Source organism: Rutilus rutilus, assembly GCF_951802725.1.
Source record: "Rutilus rutilus genome assembly, chromosome: 23".
Lineage (NCBI taxonomy): Eukaryota > Metazoa > Chordata > Actinopteri > Cypriniformes > Leuciscidae > Rutilus > Rutilus rutilus.
In genome coordinates, this window is record NC_140233.1 from 23,283,827 (window position 1) to 23,301,188 (window position 17,362).

General features: G+C 37.2%; 1 protein-coding gene across 1 annotated transcript; it reads left to right on the plus strand.

Annotated features, from left to right (window-relative positions):
* Positions 1-1,237: 1,237 nt before the first annotated feature.
* adat1 (adenosine deaminase tRNA specific 1) lies at positions 1,238-17,320 on the plus strand. Its single transcript, XM_084397164.1, has 10 exons — positions 1,238-1,386; positions 1,477-1,621; positions 1,707-1,775; positions 1,858-1,912; positions 2,933-3,063; positions 6,066-6,633; positions 9,226-9,371; positions 13,748-13,847; positions 14,005-14,091; positions 16,689-17,320. Exons 2-10 carry the CDS (start codon positions 1,480-1,482, stop codon positions 16,819-16,821), a joined length of 1,431 nt encoding a protein of 476 aa, XP_084253290.1. The 5' UTR covers positions 1,238-1,386; positions 1,477-1,479; the 3' UTR covers positions 16,822-17,320.
* Positions 17,321-17,362: the final 42 nt, after the last annotated feature.

Consider the following 17,362-nt stretch of genomic DNA (forward strand, 5'->3'; position numbering starts at 1 on the left):
TTTAGGACTACATTTTTCGAGTTATCTTCAGCTCTAGATCGGCTATTTCAGTTAAATATTGTTCTTAGAGAAAACATTGCTTGTAAACAATAAGGGTGTCCAATATGAGTCGATCAGTCTTTAAAGCATCCTCTTTGGAGCATCAGTGTGAAATTGAATGTTTATACAAAAACATTCTTCATTCTGTAATCACAAACAGCTGACGTCATGAAGATGATTGATCAAGTGTGTGAAGTCTGATATAAGGATCGTTGAGGTGTATGAAGGCTTGAGAACATCTGGTCATTCAGTATACAGCTCTCAGCAACATCAGTCAGTGTTGGTTATTTGGCATGAAATCTTAACTGTAAAGAACTGTATCGTAAAATAAAAAATAAATGAAAAAAGGTCATACAAAAGGCTTTTACTCCAGTCATGTCTTTTAGGAAAGATAAAGATCTATAACGTAATATTTTAACAGTAACTGTTTTTGATGTAATAACCTATACTCATCTAAAAATGATAATTTATTAAAACACTGTTTATTTAATTTATTATAGTTGTGAAGAAAATATAAAAATACTGTATTTGGTAACACAGCCTTTATAGGCTATATAATGCATTCTATTCATAATATACGTTATAATTATATTTTCAGAAATAATAATTATTTAACAAAGTTAAAATGCATTATAAATTAGCAGATTTCTTGCATCTAAAATTGGTTGTTTGTCTGTTTTATTGCATTATACTTTCGTGATGATTAATATATAAGTATTATAATGTATTGTAATGTGCTTACAATTATTCATCCAATGCATTATAAGGTACATGACAAGGCATAATTAATGCAACAAAACACGTTTATATAAAGGCTTTAATATTTCTTTATTTATTTGAGAACAAATGCTGTCCTTTAAAGTGAACAACATTTTTGTAATAAATGTGGGCCTATAACCCCCAACAGTGTTGACTGAGATTCAAACAAACAAAAAACACAATGTAACGTAGTAAAGATACACTAAATAAACGTTTAAAGCAAGCTTTGATTCTGCCACTGTCACTGAATAATAATAATTGCCTGTTTGTTCACTTTTGTTCAAGCTGTTGCTTTACTTAATTTATTTACAAATAAAACAATAAATCAATATCTTGAACTCTGCTTTCAAGACATTTATACAGTTCAGTGGAAGAGAAGATTGTAGCTGTATCGAACAGACCCTGTCTTGTATTAAAGCGCCCTCTATCGAGCGAATGTGGAGACTCTTATTTTGAAATCTTTGATATTGTATTCTACTTCTGCTGTGGGTGCAAGACTTCTTCCCAAGACACGAAGAACACTTTTATGAACTACTGAATTTATATTTGCATCCGTAACTCGCATGAGTGTTAACCAGGCATTTAAGTGTGAGTACACAAATACTGCGTTAACAGTAATGTTGTAAAAACACATGTTAAGTCTCATCATGAATTTCTACTGTTCATGTATACCATCAGATCATGTGGAGTCCTGATGAAATAGCCAGTCTGTGTTATAATCACTTTAATAAACTCCCTAAGCGAGGAAAGCCAGAGGCGGGCAGAGAGTGGACTCTACTGGCTGCTGTAGTTCTGCTGACTGACAGCTCAGACCAGAAGACAGGTTAGCGATACTGTCAAACTAAGTGCTCATCTCATAAACACTGATATGAAAACTTCAAAATGCCCTTTTAACCATTTAATCTCAGTTCAAAAGCAGGTTGTGTCTTTGGGGACGGGCACCAAATGCATCGGCCAGTCTGCTATGAGTGTGAAGGGTAAATGGAAAAGATTTAAACAATTTGTCAAATACTAACCTACTTTGCCATCTCATATATTTTGTATTGTGATGATTTGCAGGTGATATTCTGAATGACAGTCATGCCGAGGTTATTGCTCGAAGGGGGTGTGTCAGGTAATTTACCTCATGACATCAGAACTTAGGTAACACTATTTGTTCATCTTTGTTAACTTTAGTTAATACAACTAGCTGTTCATTGTTTGTTAAATTTAGTTCACAGTGCATTAACTAATATTAACAAGATTTTAATAAAGTATTAGTAAATGTTGAAATTAACATATAAGATTAATAAATGCTGTATAAGTTCATGCTAACTAATGTGGTTAACTAATGTTAACTAATGAACCTTATTGTAAAGCATTACCAGAACGTCTTTGCATTTGTGATGCATTCACCAACACAAACCCAGCTGCTTCTTATATCACAATCCTTCACAGTTACACGCACACTGTAAACTTATTTGATGGGCATGGATTTATGCGTTTACCTTTCTATATTTGTACATGGATTTGACAAGCGTCAAGCGGATGTTATGTCCTGTAACCTGTGTTCTGGATGACTGAAGTTCATGTGTGTTGTTGTAATGGAAGCCCTTTAGAACTGCAGTGCTGTTCAAATATAGACCACATTTTTATTTTTTTTGTTACTTTATGCGATACTTGGCTTGCTTTTGATGTTTTTACAGTGCAACAAATCAATCTTAACACATATCTTTCTTGTTTTCCCTAAACATTCCTAAAACAAGAAAACTATACAAATTCCCTAACCATATAGTTTATAAGACATTAAGACTTATTTTCAGAGGATTGTATTTTTCTTGCTCCAATAATCAGTCTGTTGATAGAAGATAAATATTTTTGAAATATATATAGAAATTGAGTACAAGAAATAAACATGTTAACAGTACTTTAAAATCAAAACAGTTTTATAAATGTGAATTAGTCATTTTTCTGCGAGGCAAATAATAATGAAATGTCTCGATTCATGAGACACCAATAATGTAAAAATGAAAATCTAAAGAATGCGCTTCTTGGTCACACTGTTGAGACTAAATTTGGTTTTAAAGTAATAACAGTTGAAATGCATCTGTGCACTTGAGTGTTTGCTCGGCCACACTGATGTTTCTGTGCTCAGGTATCTGACGGAGCAGCTGCACAGGGCTGTGAGTGGCCAGAGCTCCGATGTCTTCTGTCCTGGAGCCGGAAAGGGTAAATGGACAGTTAAACCAGGAGTTTCTTTCCTTTTCTTCACCAGTCAAACACCCTGTGAGTCCAGCTTTATGTCTTACATGTAATGTAATGTTTGTTTAGTTAAAAAGGGTCTCTGCTGTGCACTACCAGTCAAATATTTGTATACTCTTTCTCTTGTGTTCCTATGTTTTAGAAAATTAGTCATCAAATATTTAAACCAAAAAGTAAAACAAGGAAAATTATCAGTCAGTACATTTAAAGGGTTAGTTCACCCAAAAATTAAAATTCTTTCATTAATTACTCGTTTCAAACCGCCCTTCGTTCATCTTCAGAACACAAATTAAGATATTTTTGATGAAATCCGAGAGCTTTCTGTCCCTCCATTGACTACAATGTTATTACCACTTTCAAGGCCCAGAAAAGTATTAAAGACATCATTAAAATAGTCTATGTGACTACAGTGGTTCAACCTTAATGTTATGAAGCGACAGGAATACTTTTTGTGCGCAAAACCCCTCAAAGATAACGACTTTATCCAACACTCTCTTCTCTTCCATGTCAGTCTGCTACGCTGTTCACGTAGTAAACACTGTGCAGTGCTTCCAGGTATAGTACGTCAGAGCGCCAGTTCATTATTGGCTAGCTCCTACGCCAGCATCTCATACATGTGTCCTAGTGCTCACATGAACCGCGTCAGCCAATAATGACCTGGCATTCTGAAGTAAAAGCTGGAAGATTTCATCAAAATATCTTCATTTGTATTGCGAAGATGGACGAAGGTCTTGCGGGTTTGGAATGACATGAGGATGAGTAAATAATTACAGAATTAAATTTTTTTAACTTTAATTACAGTTGAAGAATTAAGAATATAAGGGATAAAAAGAAAAAAAATCATATTTAGTCTTGCTCTTCAGGCATAGAAACATTAATTGCATTGATCATGAAGGAAACAACATAACCAACCTTTGGAATAATATGTAAATATATGAAATAGCTTAATCAGAACAGTACTAATATATATATATATATATATATATATACACACACACACACACACACACACACACACACACACACACACACACTATATGGACAATATAAAAGTATTGGAACACCTGACCATTACACCGACTGGTCCCCCTTTGCAGCTTCCACTCTCCTGGGAATGCTTTCCACAAGATTTCGAGTGTTTCTATGGGAATTTTTGCCCTTAATCCAGTAGAGCATTTGTGAGGTCAGGCACTGATTATGGACGAGAAGCATAGGCGGAGGGTGAACCAACTCTAGGCTAGATGTAGAAAGAGAGGGAAGAGAGCCAATACAAAAGAGAAAAGGTCAGATGAATGTCACTGGGAAAGAGGCTAGATAACAATTGCCTTACCCTTACCTAATGCAGCAAAACATACGTTTTCTTCAAATTCTGAATGGATCATATATCGCCTAAGCGTGCATACAAGCGCTAATCACTAAGCTATCACTCCTCTTTACACAAAGTTCTGCTAATCGATTAAGCTGACTGTACAATGAATAACTTATTTAGCCTACATAATGTCTACACTTTTTTGTCACAAGTTAAATTATAACGAGAGAATTTGAGTGTGCGGATCTCAGCACTGGACAGAAACTCTGGCGTATTAAGTGTTGAGGGGATTCTAACTTAAACACGTCTGATTGACCATTGCGTTCAAGAAATCATTAGATATGTTTTTGATTGGCTACACTGCTCTACGCTGCAAAAATATGTTGTAAATAAAAAACCCTATTTATATTAGTTTCAATGCTCTCAAGAGCACAATCACCAAATCTGTTTATCGGTTTGTGATTAAAGTATACACAATCAGAATTCAGTCATAATTCAGAGTTCAGCTCGCGCACTGAACAAAACTCCAGTGTTTCAGCGATTATCTTAATGCCTCTGATTGGCCATTGCATCTCAACAACAGACCACATAAAAAGTATGATGCAACATAAGCAGATCTAAATTTAATGTTGCAAGCCCGCAATCGACACTTTAATTTTCATTTTCACTTTATTACTAGATTTAGTTTAAATGTGCAGGTGCATTTTTGGCAAAGCATTCCCCAGCCTGACACATGCTCCACCTATGACGAGAAGGCCTGGCTCACAATCTCTGTTCCTGTTCATCCGGTTCATCAGGGCTCTGTGTGGGCCAATCAGGTTCTTCCACACCAAACTCAGCCAACTATGTCTTTATTCACCTTGCTTTGTGCAGTGGGACACAGTCATGCTGGAATAGAAAAGGGCCGTCCCCAAACTGTCCCACAAAGTTGGAAGCATAGCATTGTCCAAAATGTCTTGGCATGCTGAAGCATTAAGATTCCCTTCACTGGAAGCTAACTCATCCCCACACTCAATAACACCCTTCTCCACCAAACTGTACAGTTGGCACAATGCAGTCAGGCAGGTAACGTTCTCCTGGCATCCGCCAAACCCAGACCATTCAGACTGCCAAACAGAGAAGCGTGATTCGAAGTTTCCACTGCTCCAGAGTCCAGTGGTGATGCGCTTCACACACTCCGTCCGACGCTTGGCATTGAACTTGTTGATGTGAGGCTTTCATGCAGCTGCTCGACCATGGAAACCCATTCCACGAAGCTCCCGCCTCACAGTTTTTTTTGTGCTGATATTAATGGCAATAAAAGTTTGGAACTCTTCAGCAGTGGAATCAGCAGAAAGTTGGTGACTTTAACGCACCATGCGCCTCAGCACTCGATGACCAGTTCGTTCTGTGACTTTACGTGGTCTTCTGCTTCGTGGCTGAGTTGTTGCTGTTTCTAAACGTTTAATAAAATCACTCACAGTTGACCGTGGAATATCTAGCAGGGATGAAATTTCACAAACTGATTTATTGCCAAGGTGGCATCCTATCACAGCACCATTCTTAAATTAACTGAGCTCTTATGGACAACCTGTGCCAGTGGGTTTGATTGAAACAACTGAATACGATAATTAAATTGTTCATATAGTTAGGGTCAGTATATGTGTTTTTATCTTCATATTTATTGTGTATATGTGTGTGTATCTTGTCAGTCAGTGCTTTGCTAATGTATCCTCAGGTGGTGATGCCTCCATATTCCCTATGACTGGCAGTCAAGCGCAGCCCTGTGAGCCAGTAAAGGCAGTTCAGAACGAAGAATCAGAGAGACGAGGCCTGAAGCGACATGCTGAGAGTGAATTAGAGGAGACCAGACAGGGTCCTGGAATGAAGACAAGTGACAACCATTCATCATTCAGAAAATCAGGGGATGCCGATGAGCATGAAGTTATAACAGAAAACAAAGAGCATAATCGATTAAATGAAGTCTCATACTATCAACCGGATGTAAAGAAAGACTACCCGCCGGACCTCCATCGCACTGGGGCAAAGTGTGTCCCTGATGGCCCAACCGACCCTCTCAAGCCTGGATTACTCTATCACAATGTTGGGATTTTGAGGGTTAAGCCAGGCCGTGGGGAACGAACACTTTCTCTCTCGTGCAGTGATAAACTTACCCGCTGGGCCATTCTAGGCTTCCAGGGTGCCCTGCTGTCTCATTACCTGCAAGGACCGATCTATTTCAGTGCTGTGGTGGTTGGGAAGGGTCCATACAACCATCAGGCAATGCAGAGAGCACTGATAACACGGTAAGTGTTGCTATGTTTAAATACCATATTAACGTTGTGCAACGTTGGGTTTGTGTAATTTACACTGCAAGTGTCATCAAATTAAATTGATCAAAGGCCTTATTTTACTCATAATTGTAAAAACCTCATTATAAAAACCCATAGGAAAATCTTGACGGATTAACAGATGTAATATAAGTATAATCGATAATATAAAGGAACAGTATTTTAGAAGTCAAAGACAAAGTTTACTTTGCACGGTCACACACACACACACACGCACGCACGCACGCACACACACACACACACACACACACACACACACACACACACACACACACACACACACACACACAGATGGGTTTGGGCACATGTTATACATAATATAGGCTAATATATATAGGCTAACATTTAAAATTTAAAATACACATTTGTGTGAGTTTCCTCCCCACTCCTCAAATAACACTTAATAGCTGTAATAGCTTTAAGTCTGTGTTTAGTTAAAGTCTCAGCCTACTAGACATCCAGGATACAGGCCATATAAAAGCTCAACCAGAGATCAGATTTCTTAGTGTTTTTTGGAATGCTGTTAAGCTTAAACTGGAATTTTGTCTTAGTTCAGGTGTTCATTTTGTTATTTTTCATTTTTCATTTTATGCTGATTTTCAACCAGTGTCCACTTTTATTAGGAGTTACACCAAAAAAGCCAGAAATGACCTCATAAACCCTCTGTTTAATAGCGCACGTTTTCCACATGCTAGAGCTCCAGAGGGTCTTGTATTGAAACTGGGTTCTTTTTGTTTTTCTTGATGCCCTACACAAAATTCTGAATTCTGAAGAACTAAACTTGTTCTTAGATGTTTCTAATAAAAAAAAAATATATATATATATATATTTAAAATGTTTTATTAATTTTTCTTTAATAGTGGTTTTTATAATAATTGGAAAATAAATGTTTTGTTACATCTAAAAAAAAATATTTATGTAGCAACTTCAAAATCAGTAATGTAGTACACTACTTGAAGTATACTAGTAGTTTTGTAATTGGTTTAGTCAGAATGCTTCAACAAACAGAGCAATGCTTGAGCAACTTGATGTGTCTGCATATTAAGAAGAAAGTATTTTACATACAGAACTTTTAGAGAATTATGCAAACACTGTATGCACATCAAAACAAAATTAATATTCAATAAATATTTGTAACATTTAATAATAATAATTTAATAAATAAGATATTAAAGTATTTATACAGTTATATTTACAATCATTTAAATGAGGAAGGGGATTTTTTAATGCATTTTATAAAAAAAAAAAAATGTCATCTGTTAAAAGACAGATTTCAGGTAAAGAGGAAGAGGAATGACATAAAAAGCAGCCATATAAGTAACAAATCATGTTAAAGTCACCATAAAATCAAAATGGACTATTCTTTTTAGTCACACATTTTACAGAATGTTGCAGTGTTTATTATAAATGATTTATCTGTGTAAATCATATATATTTTTATTTTATTCATGTGCACTCATATTTTAGCAAAATCCTTAAAGGTACAATATGTAAGATTTTTGTATTAAAATATCCAAAAACCACTTGCACAGTGTTATATATTTCTTTAAATTGTGTTCTTTCTACACTGTACTTTTTTGTACACTATTCTAAATGTTTCCAAGAATTTGTAAATTCAGAGAAATTCACAATTTTAAATAGTTGTTTAAATAGTTAAATAGCCCCCTGGTTTCCGCTTATACTGCCATAGTAACCACGGTGACAGACATATTGATCTAGCTTACTGTTAGTCTCATAAAGCCAACAAACTAACACATAGAATAACATTATAACTTTAAACACACTCAAATGCAGTTTAGTGTGATAGTGTAGACTAAGTGAAACAGCGCTGCATTATCTGGTGTTTGGTGTTTTTAGCCCCCAATGGCGCCTTCCAGGCAGCGAAGGGATGGGTAGGTTTAGGGTTGAGGTTAGGGTTAGCTACCTGGAAGGAGCCATTGGGGGCTAAAAACACCATCAAGCGCATTATCTCACAATTTTAATCAGTCTAATAAACTGACCTGTGTGAGTAGTAATTCAGCACTTGCTGTTAGTTCGGTAGAATGAAATGTCCTCATTCCTTTATATCCACGGGACCCGCATGTGGCGCTAATATCTGTCTCTCATTAGCAATCGCGACCTGCTTCTGTTAGATCCATCGGCATGACGACAAGTTCCATGATTCCTCTCATTCACTGCATCATCAATCTACGCCTTTGTTATTGTTCTGAAGAGGTTAGCGACCCCTAGCGGCGGAAAACTACATATTGTATCTTTAACCTTCCCCTCCCCCTCGAAACGGTTTTCTTCATGACGTTTGTGTCAATGGAGGGCGAGACTTAATATCATCCACAACTGCCTGCAAACTGCCATTCAGATCTGCCTTAGTTTAGTTAACTTCCTACGATCCGGACAAAATCAAGTCCCACTCCCACCCCACATTTTATCTCATTCTAGAGGCCGTTTTACTCGGATATACATCACAACAGGGAAGAAAAGACATTAAATTCATGCTGATTTTAAATTGTTCCATTAAAATAATTAAAACTCACTTATCTTCTCTTATAGATGTTCTCATGTGAGGGGTTTGCCATCAGGTTTCTCCATAAAAGCTCCAGAGCTTCTGCAGGCCAATCTGGAATTTACTCACAACCACACACACACGGAGTCCAAACACACACACACACAGGGCAGAATATCTCCCTGTGGGGCAGGTGAGCACGCAAACATATTCATTCATTAATTTTTTTTTTTCAGGCTTTGAGTTTCAGTATCCTGAGTGGCATGTTACGTCAAAAGCAAATAAAGCCAGTGTGTCAATGGACACACTCGGTGTAGACAAGTTTCATAATGTTATATTTTCAAACATTAATCTTTAATGTATTGTGTACATAATCCCAAAGCAGATTTCACAAGTACAGTGACAGCATGTCTACGGCGGACACGTCAGTTGGTGTTTTCCGCCTGCGCCCGGTCTTGATTATAATGGCTCTTTTTTTGCTTTTGACGCAGCGTGACGTTCGCTGTAGACAGGGTCACAATGGCCCGTCTGTTTCAGCCGCTGGCGTTTCCTTCAGATCTGTCATATATCATTCTTAGGACTGTTTTGAGCAGGCTGTGTTAAAGGGATAGTTCACCCAAAAATGAAAATTACCCCATGATTTACTCACCCACATTCTTCTTTCAAACGAATACGATCGGAGTTATAATAAAAAATGTCCTGGCTCTTCCAAGTTTTATAATGGCACTGAATTGCTGTTTCTGTTTTGAAGTCCCTCAAAGTGCATCCATCCAACATAAACAAACTCCACACTGCTCTGGTGGGTTAATAAAGGCCTTCTGAGGCGAAGCGATGAGTTTGTGTAAGAAAAACATTAATATTTAAAACGTTATACAGTAAAATAACTAGCTTCCGGCCAAACGAACATACTGATTCCTCTTAAGTCTAAAGCGCGACTTATGCGAGTAATGCGACGCACTGCTGATATTTACGCTTTGCCATGACGCACTACACTACTTCTGACGTCATAAGTTGCGTGTTAGGCATAAGTAGACTGCGTACGGCCGTTTGGCAGGAAGCTAGAATTTTACTTTGTAACATGTTAAATATGGATATTTTTCTAATACAAACACATCACTTCAGAAGGCCTTTATTAACCCCCCAGAGCAGTGTGGAGCACTTTTATCATGGATGGATGCACTTTTATGGACTTCAAAACGGAAACTGCCATTATAAAGCTTGGAAGAGCCAGGACATTTTTTAATATAACTCCGATTGTATTCATCTGAAAGAAGAATGTCATGTACACCTAGGATGACTTGAGGGTGAGTAAATCATGGGCTAATTTTCATTTTTGGGTGAACTATCCTTTTAAGCTAAACATTTCATTAATAAATAAAAAATCTTGCCCTTGCTTGGTGTATATGATACATTCTTAAATTTCTGTCCCCTGTAATGATAAAAAAAAAGTGACAATTTGAAAATTGTGCCATCACCCAAACCGGTTAACATTTTAGATTTTTTTTTTTTTTTTATGAGTTTAAAATGAATAGAGCACTGCAGTAATAATAATAATAATAATACATTTTATTTATAGGCGCCTTACATGACACTCAAGGACACCTTACAAACACAATAAAACAATCAACAGTAATCAAATACTCATTATTAAAACCTTGGATACCAGTATTAAAATAAATAAAATATTCACAGAAAAGCCTGCCGGAAAAGATGGGTCTTAAGGCGAGATTTAAAAACATGAAGACTTTCACTGTTTCGCACATCCTGTGGCAGCAGGTTCCATAAATAAGGAGCTGCATGACTAAAAGCTCGGGACCCCATAGAAGTAGTGCGAGTTCTAGGGAGAACAAGTGTGAGTGAAGAAGACGATCTTAAAGTCCGAGAGGGAGTATAAATATGAAGAAGGTCTAATAAGTATGAAGGGGCAAGGTTATTAAGTGCTTTGTAAGTAAGAAGAATAATTTTAAAATTAGTACGATATTTTACCGGGAGCCAGTGCAAGTGTTGTAGTACGGGAGTAATGTGTTATTACAGTGATATTTTTGTAGGCCAACCCGTAAGTTAGCTGATTCCCATTGGCTTCAGTCTCACCACCATTCACTTTTTCAGTCTTTATTTAAAAAAAAAACGAAAACATTTTCCCTAAAAGTTTGAGTTATAGTTTGCAAGAGTGTGATTATAAACACAACGTAGCTGTGAAAGTGGACTAGTGACTAGAAGAATTTACCATGTTCAGTCGATGATGTTTAATGTTCCCGACAACTTCTGTAATCCCATTTAGACACTTAACTTATTAACAACTGCCTTTTTCAAGACAAGTAAAATATTTAATATATTAAAATATTCTAAATGCTCGAATATTCGTATTTTTTTACTGAATGTTGCAGTGTTTATTATACATGATTTATCCGCGTCATTATCTAAAAAGACACTTATGTACACTCATAATCTTTATAAAAAACCTTAACCTTCCCCTCCCCCTCGAAACGGCATCTGTTTTCTTCATGACGTGTGTCTCAGTGGAGGGCGGGACTAAATATCCTCCACAACTGCCTGCAAATTGGCATTCAGATCTGCCTTTGTTTAGACAGCAACGGCCAACTTCCTTCTATCCAATCATCTCCCAAGGATGAAATCAAGACCCGCCCCACATTTTTTTCACATTCCAGAAGCTGTATCACTCAGATATACATCACAAGAGGGAAGAAAAGACTACATAAGAATATTTAAGAAATAAGACTATTAAAGGTAGGGTAGGGGATTTTCAGAGAGGCTAACAATAGCGAGCTAGCTTTGAAAGCATAAGATCCCGCCCTCCCTTCAGAGCATCTCCGAAGCCACGCCTCCTTCAAAACACATTAACACGCACAGCAGAGAGCAAACTAAAGTGTCATGAGAGACGGTGTTAAACTACCTCATGTCTTAAAGCACACAACATTACAATAATAATGAACATAAACAATTTAAAGAGCACTGACCTGTACCAAAGTCCCTTTAGGACAAGTAATTTCACTCGGCGGCCATCTTTGAAACGTCTCTCGGGCGTGCAAGTGCAGCTCCTATCTCTTTTAATGGAGAAACATCAAATTCTCCAAAACTGTTCGCCAAGCTTACGATTAAATTTCATATTTGAAATCACCAATGAAATCTGACAACAACTATCTCATATTTTTTGTTTCTAAACGCTCGAATCATGACAAAAAAAGATTTTTTCAGGCTGGATCAAGCTAATGCGCCGTGGAAGTGTGCGTCTGACTGTTTCTATAGGATCCGGAGCTTCTAACGGCAGCTGCAGATGACTTCACCAATCTGCGATTGGCTCTTATTTAGAAGGCAGGACTTATTCCGCCATATTGAGCGTTGCACTTTTCCCCATTCAAAACAATACGAGTGACGAGTCTTGTGTTATTCTATAGACCTTATGTAGCTCCGCCCCTTTTCAGCGCTGCGCTCATTGTCTTTTGACTTCCGGTCTGTATTTTCACAGCGTTTTGCGTGTTTATTAATGAACGGCTCGTTTTAAAATCTTCCCGGTCGATTTACATTTGTTAAGTCATCTGCTTTAAACATTACAGTCCTCATGATAACTCCTGGACAGAAATGCCATATAAATATACAGAGCGACCGCAAAACGGAAGTTAAAAGACAATATTCCAAAGATGGCGGCGCCCTTGTTTCTCTGGTGCATAAGGTCTATAGTCTTTGCCTGTACCACCTGACTGCTGCAGATTCATTTCTGCGTTGATAGCGTTGCCATTGAAACGCATAAATTCGAGTCATTAATCGCTTCGAGTATAACATCACGGGTTTCCATCTCTTCCAGATTACAGTAGTTAGGGTGTGAACGTGGCATATGCTTGTTGTTTTGGTTCAGGAGGAACTGTAAAAGATGGCTGCTGTTTCGATTGCGGTGCTCAGTGACTGACGTCTGTCTAACTCTGCATAGCATGAAACGCACTGATGACGTGTGATGTCAGGCAGGTAGGACATCGCATCGTTGCCCTCGGAACGCAGTGGACGAACATTTTATGGTCCTTCTCCTTCCACAGAAGATATAAACTGACATATTAATACATTTAGACTACTTAACTTAGTGATTGCTATCAGGATGTGAATTTCAACCAGCATAACAAAAAACGTTTCTGGAACAAATCACCTATCCTGCCTTTCACCACAGAACTTTTCCCCAGCATTTAACCAAAGACCTCATTGTCTTTGAGATTATGTAAATGCAAATGCTAAAATGCAAAGTAGTTTCCGGGTTTTAGCCTACAAAAATACATCATCCCTGCAGCACTGCTGCTACTGTAGAGAACTTCTTTCAGTAAGCCCAAGGACTATGCAAAAAAGGGAAAAAATTATTTTTGCAAAAATAATTACCGTCAAAAATCTCCTCCAAAGTAGTTCAGCAGAAGAATCATTTTTGAGGGTTTCGTCATTCTTTGGTCTGTTATGATTTGGTTTCATTCATTTTCTTTGCAGATATTGCATAGTAAGGCCTTGATCTGTTAATGATCTGGGGTTTTCTCCTGCTTTCCTGACTTAACAGAATTATGAATATTCTTGCAGCCATCAGCTGGTGTGCAGTGTCCCAGCATCCTCTAGATGTCACTGCCAATGGATACAAACAGGGAGTGACGAAGAAAGCTTTGGGAACATTGCAAGCAAGGTGATCTCAGCATAACGAATAATTTACATTCCAAGAATAACATATGATATGATATGATGTGCTGTATGCATTCAGAATGTTACTTGGTAAGTTGACAGTCATCACAAAACATTCAGTCACCACAATAACCAGTTCTGAGCTCAGGCATATTTTGCAGATCTTTAATCAGTAAAGTGGAGCTCTTTCATTCGTTTCTGAAACTGAGGGCAGCAACTGAAGAGTCTCAGCTTCCAGAGACCCTCCGGTGAGTGTTTTAATATAGGGGAGACCTGGAATAGTTTTACTCTAAAGTAGGGGTGTAACGATACCCTCAAGTCACGATTTGATACATATCACGGTACTAAACTCATGATACAATATTATTGTGATACTCCAACACATATGATAAGAGATTAACAAAAAATTTACTGTTGATTAAAATGCAAAATTTGGTATTACGTTGTGTGTGTAAATGAATAGGCTTGGACTTGTTGCTGGAAACCCAATTCACAGGACAATATAGACACCAGAATAAAAATATATTCATGATTCTGAAGCTGAAAATACAGAATTATTTTAGACGAATATGCTTGCACTCTGACGCTGACTAGATATATTTAAAATAATGTAGGCCACTTTTTACTGGTAACAGAATATATCTGGCATAATCAGGACCCACAAATATCCCCCCATTGCATTATTATACATTATATTCAACATTATATATAGTAGTAATGTAGTACTGACACGAAAACTCTTTCTTTGACACAATTTTTATCTTGGGTGAACTATCCACAATACATATTGTCGCAGTTTTGTATTACGATATATTGTGACACAATATATATCGTTACACCTCTACTCTAAAGTCAAGTCACTTTTTTTTACATAGCATTTTATACAATACAGATTGTTTTAAAGCAGATTTACAGCGATAACAGGAAAATAATGATTCAGTGATGCAAACAGAGTTCAATTCTGCTGTAAACGGCTCTAAAAAGAGTCTCGTCTACAAAAGCTTTTGAACAAGAAAATAGTTAAATTAACACAAATGACCCACGTGTTGTCACACTGTGAGGTTAGGGTTCATTAATTAAGTTAAAATAATAATAAATTGTTAAACATGACTTTCCCCAACCTGCCATTTATGGATAATATCCTCGTCTTAATACTTAATACTTAAAGTGTGGTTTTATGTCCCAATGCTTAGCCTACAGTTATTACTAAAATATGATAACATTTTAGAGTGGAAGACATCATTCACAAAAATGAAACCAACATACAGAGAAAGCAAGCCTGTGTGTTATAAGACTCTTGACTCATAGGCATCAAGATGGAGTCCTTTCCCACTTAACAACTATCCAGAGCCTCTCAATAAATCCATATTGACGTAAATCTTGGTAATCAGATTCATTACTCTGTTTGGTTTTAGACTACTGCATCAGGGTGTAAAATTACACTTTTTTTGTACATTTATGTTATGTATGTAATAATAGGTGTGTTTTATTCCTGTAAAGCAACATAATAATTGAACAGTAGACTTTTGTTAGTTGTTGACCTCAGGGAACAGTGTTCTTCTGTTCAGAGTTCTTGAATCTTTGAAGTGATCCTGCCCAATGTCCAGCTCGTGTTACAGCGCTGACAGACTCACACTAGAGCAAAGAACAATCCGTCATCCACAAAGATCCCAGGACACACATTATATATACACTCCATGTGCAAATACATCCATCACCCTGCGTCCACTTTCACAGTCTCATCATCAAAGGATTTCTGCATTATTCCGACAGTAAGATTTTACTGAGAGTGATGGCTGGATTTCCAGATGATTAATAAGGCCCCAAACACAAATGCTTTGTTGTTGTGTTTCCGAAATGTGTCTAAGTGCAATGAGTGACATGCAGTAGATGGCCTTAACATCTGTGCCTGCCTATTGGAACTTGGGGTTTACAATATAGAAGAAAAATTATTTCTTGATATTTTCTGGGCTTTTGACAATAATTAATATTCAGTTGATATTTTCTGACTTATTTTTACAATTAGATGATATTTTGTGTGTTTCTGTGCTGGTATCATTTCAGGTTTTAGCCTGTTGTGGACAGCTGATGCCCAAAGCTTTTCATATTTTCCATATTCTGTGTGGCGGTCAGTTAACAGCAGTGACAAATGAACTTTTCCATCTTTTCTGTGGCTTTGTTTGGAACTATTTATTGGTAAAATAGAGAAAAAAAAACAGATATTGTTTTTGTGTAAACATTGAGTCTTAAATATAACACAATATGAACTTCTTGTTTATTGAAATGTTGAATATAATCAATCCCATCTGTCATCACGCTGATATTCGAGAAAAAAACAAAAAACAAAAAACTGCTCCCCCGCTCGTGATATTGCTTAACTCTATCATATGAAATAAATATAATATAGGCAAAAACCCATACAGAGGCTTTTTCTCTGACCATATCTTTAAATTTGGGTACATTTTAACTACATTTTAAATACATGAACTCTCAAGGCTTGTTATTTGTGCGAAAGTTTGTGTGGCATCTATTTTTTTTATAGACACGTCTAGTTAGAACTGCTGTTCATGACTGTTTTTAACTTTTTGTTGTATTTCGTGTAAAAGTTTAATGCTGTCGAGATTCAATTATTCAAATACCAGTTTTTAAACCAGAGTCAGCCATTTGCCTGTTTGCAAACCAGTTTGTTTCTAGCCTTAGATTGTGTGTTTGAAACAGAAATGTGATGCCATGCATGCACGTTGACCTCTGACATCTCATGCGCGCTCCCTACGGTGCGCAGGTGTTGTTTGTGCATGTGTTGTGTCTGATGGACGTGTTTGTTTCTTCTCTTTGCTTGCTGAAGTGGGGAAGATTTGAGGACCTACTGGGACTATAAGCAGGCTGCAGGAGTGTATCAGCAGGCCTGGACACAGCTGCGACTGCAGGCCTTCCCACTGTGGCCCCGCGGCCCGCGAGAACTGCTGCGCTTTCATTAGCGGATCGCACATTACACCATACAAGTGTCCCGAACCGATCACATGAACAGAAGCCGCAGCTTGTCCTTTCAGCACGGTTCACATTAATAAATGTAATGAAAGTGACTCTCGCTGTTCTTTTCCATACATCAAAAGCATGCAGTGAAAATGTGCTGCATCCCAAGTCATACAGTAGCTCTGTGTGAGGAACATTTGAGCTGCAATTTAAATCATTATTCGTCTCATCGCCAACCAAGTTTGAATGTGCTGTGACAGAGGGGAAGATTTTAAATGAATTTGTTTGTTTTTTTTACACAAAAGCTATCGTATTACACTTTCATAGTACTTGTTTGTAGATTGAAAGCCTCTTGTCATGAAGGGCATCGGAATGAGAAAGAGTAGATTGCACATTTTGCAAATATGGGTTTAGGACAATAGCAGGTTTACATTATCGGGAGAACTTTGCTCAAAGGTATACGTTTTGTCCATGTTTGTATTTTTACTAATAAAAGGAAGGTATAAACAAAAATGAAACTTCTGTCATCATCAGTTATTCACCTGC

What these genes read in the sequence shown, in the direction of transcription:
- adat1 (XM_084397164.1), top strand. Translation starts at nt 1,480, where the DNA reads ATGTGGAGTCCTGATGAAATAGCCAGTCTGTGTTATAATCACTTTAAT. An exon ending in CAGAGAGCACTGATAACACG is followed by an intron (nt 6,634 to 9,225) that starts GTAAGTGTTGCT and finishes CTTCTCTTATAG; the next exon opens with ATGTTCTCATGTGAGGGGTT. An exon ending in CAGCTTCCAGAGACCCTCCG is followed by an intron (nt 14,092 to 16,688) that starts GTGAGTGTTTTA and finishes TGCTTGCTGAAG; the next exon opens with TGGGGAAGATTTGAGGACCT.